Source organism: Armigeres subalbatus, chromosome 1 (genome assembly GCF_024139115.2).
Source record: "Armigeres subalbatus isolate Guangzhou_Male chromosome 1, GZ_Asu_2, whole genome shotgun sequence".
NCBI lineage: Eukaryota > Metazoa > Arthropoda > Insecta > Diptera > Culicidae > Armigeres > Armigeres subalbatus.
The window spans coordinates 245,011,815-245,017,814 of NC_085139.1; the positions used below are offsets into that span (position 1 = coordinate 245,011,815).

Here is a 6,000-nt window from a genome sequence, read left to right on the forward strand (position 1 = left end):
GGAGGACATTCTATTTTTATCGAAAAATGAGAACATGTCCTCCTTTAGGATACCATATGGTCTCTCTAGTATTTATTATAAGACGTAATCGGTCTGAATTATCTACACATGAGCGAGGTAAATATTTGGCTGTGCTTTGCTCACTTCATGAATCGAGTACATATCCTTCGTATGATTTCGACTACCCGTATACCGTCCTTGTCATCAGCAGTGATTGCGGAGTGTGTAATGTTATTGATTATTCTAAGCTTGAGTAATGGAACGTTGACCCAATTGGAGAAGGTAGGTGAATCGACGATAATGACAGTGACATTTAGAGATCACATTTGAGTCTCAAATAAGGTTAGTATGAAGCACTTTTGCTAAACACTAATTTAGTTGCTCAGCTCTTTGGCTTTTCATAGCGTTGCCTTTTTTCGCTTTTTGTGAATGTTCTACATGTCCAAATTTTTGAAAAAAGAAAACTCGAAAAAAATCTTTCCAAAAATGCTCTCTCTCGCCGCAGGCACACAGCGCGAAATCTCCGCCGACGAGCTCCGTGCCCGGCTGCAGGAATACGACGACCTGAACGCACGCATCAGCGACGAACCCTCTCGCAACAGTGGCCTGATACTGAGAACGCACTACGTCCAAATCACCCCGAGCCAATCGCAGGACTCCAGCGGCAGTGGAAGCGTATCGGACGAAGCCTGCTTCGGACGGTCGGTGGCCGCTGGTGCCGCAGCCACCGTTGGCCTCGATGATCCTGGCGTTCCAGTGGACGACGGGGATACCGTGTTCTACCATCAGCATCATAATGATGCAACAGGGGCGGTCGGGTCGGTCAGTGGGTCGGCGTGTAGTTCGATGATCTTTCGGGAGACGACCGTTTAAAGCACGGCTTTGTCTTTTGAGTGGGAAACAAAGAACTTAAGTTGGGTTTGTTAAATTGCAATGGGTAATTATTATCATGTTCCGGTGGAATGAGTTTTATTCATTGACATTTGTTTGTTTTACACGATTCCAGAATCTATTAATAGCAGAAAATTAGCAGAATCTCGCCTGATCTAGAATTTTATTTTGTATAACGTAAGAGTTCATCGAGGCCGTATGAAGCTTATTTATAATTCATGAAAAAAACAGTTTGTACTATTTTATTTGATTCCACCTTTTGGAATACTTTATTACAATAGTTAACAAAAGAATAGTACAAATTTGTTTTCTACCTTGTACTTGAAGTAATTTTTCAGTTTTAAATAAGTATCTGCATTTTTATATCTACAAGATATACATGAGCCAAAGAGTCATAAATAAAATAAATGCTAAAATATGCAATAATAATAATAATAGCAAATGCAGACTACTGAACGAAATTTATAAATATTGTAGACATTGCAGGCCTAAACCAAATTTACCAGCGCATTATTGCATTATTGATCGTTGGATTTTTCATAGGTTTGTGAGATTTCATTGTTTGCATAACTTGTGGACGGAATAGGGATTATCCAATCAAAAATACTGAAAGAGATATCTGGTTATTCGCATGTCCTGTTTTCTTGAATTCCTGCACTCTTTTCATCAGTATCATTTAGGGAGTCGTTATCAAAGTGACTCGAGTTCCGTAAAGTACAGCAAATTTGAAAGCGCATAAAGACAGCGCATTGAGATAGTGTTTTTAATGCTTCATGCTGAACCTAGAAGAAGAACTAAAGAATACAGAATTTGTAAAATTCGTTCTCAATAGCAGTTGGTGCAAAAACTCTAGAGTGCCATTAACTATGTGTAAGTTTAGGTATCGGTATGTACACTGGCAACATGGTATCATGTGGTATCATGGTCCAGGCAATCAGACATAACACGTGGAAGTTTGACCCTGTTCAATCATTTCAGCAGTATTTTTGCGATTAAGTGATTAATTATTTGCTTGTAAAGTTTGTTCTATGATTATAATAATCATAAAACTTCCTGTGTGTTATGTCTGTTTGTCTGCGATATATAAACTTAGTAGTATAAACGTGAAATTATAAATTCACTGTTTGGATTCACCAACCAGTCCAAGGAAAGCCACAAACATATATGTAGTGTCAACTCCGAGTTAATCAAGAAAATCTCAGATCTTCAGTCGTCCTTCAACGCCCATAAAGTTTTATAGAGTAAAACGTGTTTAGTCATAAAACCGCCATTAGAACCAATTTTGTCTTGAATTGGTGCCCTTTTGTTTTTGAGAGGTGCCCGAAACTAGTCCAACACAGAGCTTAATCAAAGATTATGTTTGCGCCTCAAAGCTTAAACCAAATCACAGTCTAGTCCAATACGGTATTTAAGAATCTACATCGTTGAAATTACACATGATGGTCCTCTAGAAGGTGTCGATTTTGAGAACCAAGTCGTGGGCCACCTTGCGGAGAACCCTCATTGAATTTCAATCAAATCAACCACCTAATAGTACCATAGCTAAGATCAAAGATTTCAGTTATGTCTTCTCTGCCGGAATATATTTGTGATTCAATTCGTTTACAGAGGTTTACAGTCTCTGGAAAATAGAAACAAAATAGAAAATATTAAACCAATATTCCAATAGTTAACAATCGGGTACTGCAATTGATATTGTTTCGTGTAAATAGTTTAGGAACGGCACTGTAGTATAATTAACATTATTAAATAGTATTTATAATTACCGAAATCCGAATACGGCGATTATGTGGGATCTCATTAATGAATGGAGTAGCGTAATGTGCGCTAATAAGTTGATATTGTTTATTCAATTTACATATTTGGATACGATTTATAACGTTATTGTAGCAACAGTACCGGCGTAGTACTTTGAGGAACATCATTTGATGAGTATGGATAAACTTAGTCAAACCGTAAATAATATCAAAATATAAAATTAAACATCGTTGTTGGAAATTAAACCCGAGTTGGAATAATAAAGAAATAAAATAAATAGAGTACTTATGCCCTGAAAGATATTATACAAAGAGATATTGCAAAGAAAAAAATATGGATATAATGTAAAATGTTTTGAAAACATATACCTAAAGGAAAGAAATAAATGTGCAATGCGTTCAAGATTTTTCATCACTTGCAGAGAAATTCATTGAGTAGCACGAGAAGTGAAGAACTGAAGCAATTTCAAAATTCACAGAAATAAAGGGAAAAAATGAGTAACACGGTAACTCATCATAGAAGCTGTCTTTTAACGGTCAGAATTTTGTAAATAGTACATAAATGTTTAAATGTGTCAAATATTTAAATATTGAACTGTCCCTTAGCATAGGTAACAAAGCCATACATTTTAGCTAATCTTTCCTTGGATGAGTTTATTTTTCGCCTAGAAAGGTTATCCATCGGAATTGTGCAGTTACTAATGTGTACTAGGATTCTAGGTCTAGGATTCACTTTCCTTAATCTGAGGGAACATATATTCTGCCTTTTCGTCCGTGACCATTCAATGTATAAGAAGTGTGCGCGTTTGTAAGTTTATTCGTTTTTCTTTTCTATAAAATTAGAAGAAAAGTGTGCGTAGTTAGATATTGTGTGCGATAGTTAAGTTGAAGTCAAAACGGAAAGCCGTTTGGCTATTTTGTTTCGCAGCAAGTAAATCTCGCACCCCAGCATGCGAACTTCTGCCTCTCCACGGACGAAATTTCGCCTTCCCTACAGTCGTCAACCCGCTGAAAGCCGGACGATCCGTCAACGAATCGTCCGGGCGAGGCCCAGAGGATCGCATCGTGGACAGAGTCCATAGTTCGATCCGTTCATCCTACTGCCAACCGCCATCATAAGCTGTCACCGCGTGTCGCCATCGCTGCATCATCGCTGTTTGAGCGGGCGTCATCGTTGCCGCTCGAGACGGGCACATTGACCTGGCCGTAGGTCAACGACTGGACTGGTAAACCAACTGTAGGAAGTATATGAGATAGCATTGAAAAAAAATAGCCCATTTCAAAAGTTAATCGAAATAAATATAAAATTGAAGAAATAAAAATAAGCGTGTAATCGAAAGATCTGTCAGCGAAAAAAGACCAGTTTTGAAACGGTTTTGCGAGGAAGTGCATGTCTTAAAATGTGTTTGCGTGAACAGACGCTTCGAAAGTGTCGGGTTCACGACACCAACCACAACCCGGTGAGTCCATCCAGCCTTTTTTGTGGTATGGGGCATCCGCTGAGGGCGGGGCGCCTTGGAGTAGTTTTTTTTTGTCCAGTTCAAAGACTGAAGGAATGAGCTTCTAAAGCCATTCATGAAAAATTAATGACACCGTGAAAGCATGCGTTGAGAAGAGCGCGACAATATGCAAAAAAACTCAAAGGTGCAGCCCAATCGGGTTGTACGCAAAGGTGACGTAGGACTACGTAGCTATTCGAAATTGATAGTATTTGCCATAATAATTTGTGTCGTTTTACTAACATTGAGCAAACTGCTCGGAGGCCAACTGAATCAAGATGTCGAATAGTTGTTCCCAGTTGGATGGACTTTGAGTCTCTAACCGTGGAATTAACATGACTCATTGGCCGCTGAAGCCACTCGACTGGCTTTCAGTCGGGGACATCACAATTCACAATCCTTACTTTGCCACGAACGCTTACATCGCGGGCGAAAACCGAACGTCGCATATAAATATATTTGCGTTTGGTTTCACGCCACTTCTGATTCTGCTTATTTCTCCTTTATTTCGGCCATTTTTGAGAATGGTGTCCTCCAAAAAGGTCTTTATGCATACAAAAGAAGGTTGATCCGACAATCCGATATGAACTTTCTTTAACCTTCCTAGTGCATTGGGGTCTATTTTGGCCCAGAGATGATTTAAAAACGTTGTAGCTTTGTAATCAAATGAGATAGGGCGTTGAAATTTTCTGGCTTTTCCTAACTTTTGGAAATGAAAATTTTGGAGTGATAACCAGCTTTCAGCGACCTCTAGGAACGCCACAACAAAAAAGTGACACATTGTGCATTAGCGGGTCAAAAATGACCCCAAATTGAATTCACTCCCGAAAGTTCATTTTCAAACCGATTCTCAATTTTTTGGAACCAAATTGAAGGTATGGTATCCGCGGTTGTCGTTACGGACAGATTTTTGCAATTTGGCCATTCTGGTCCCCAGGAATCGATGTTGAAGGAACATAGATTCATAGGCCAGTTTTTGGCTTGATCTCTTGCCTTTCGAAGGGTTATTTTGGAAATGCTCATAAATTTGGGTATCAATAATCCCAATAGAATGTAGCCATTGTCCATTTCCATGGATCAACACAATTCCTGATTATTTCACGGTTCAGTATCCCTCCGGAAGACCCGGAACATCCGTAGAAGTGGTCAATTCATTGAACTCATCCTAGAAGAGCGCGGTTTTTTCCAAAGCTTTTCATTATCGAACGCTGAGTAACAAATGATTATAGTCACCCATTTTGGTGGACCTGGGTGGCCACCGGAGGTATTCCGGAAGATCCGGAACGTCCGTAAAAGTGGTCAATTTTTGAAACTTATCATAAAAGGGTGCGGTTTTTTCCAAAGCTTTTCATTATCGAACGCTAAGGAACAAATGATTATGGTGACCCATTGTGATAGACCTGAGTGGCCATTGGAGTTCCTCCAGAAGATCCGGAACATCCGTAAAAATGGTCAATTCATGGAACTTATCCTAGAAGTGCGCGTTTTTTTCACAAAGCTTTTCATTATAGTACTTTGAAAAATGATTGTGGTGACCTATTTGGGGGACCTGGGTGGCCACCGGAGGGGCTCCAAAAGATCCGGAACGTCCGTAAAAATGGCCATTTCATGAAACTTATCATAAAAGGGTGCGGTTTTTTTCTCTAGCATTTGATTATCGAACACTGAGTAAAAAAAGATTATGGTGACCCATTGTGATGGACCTGAATGGCCACCGGGTTCCTCCAGAAGATCCGGAACATCCCTAAAAGTGGTCAATTCATAAAACTCACCATAGTGACTCATCATGGAAGAGTGCAGTTTTACACAGCTACTCTGAGTAACAAAAGAACTTGGTGAGCCATTTAAATGTT

At 39.4% G+C, this 6,000-nt stretch overlaps 1 protein-coding gene across 1 annotated transcript in view; it reads left to right on the forward strand.

Moving 5' to 3' along the window:
- The window catches only part of LOC134206283 (inositol polyphosphate-5-phosphatase A-like), a 134,304-nt gene extending 131,253 nt beyond the window's left edge, over positions 1-3,051 (forward strand). The window contains exon 9 of the mRNA XM_062681980.1: positions 506-3,051. Coding sequence (XP_062537964.1) covers positions 506-873 — 368 coding nt within the window. The 3' untranslated portion in view covers positions 874-3,051. The remainder of the gene's footprint in view (positions 1-505) is intronic.
- The last annotated feature ends 2,949 nt before the right edge of the window (positions 3,052-6,000 follow it).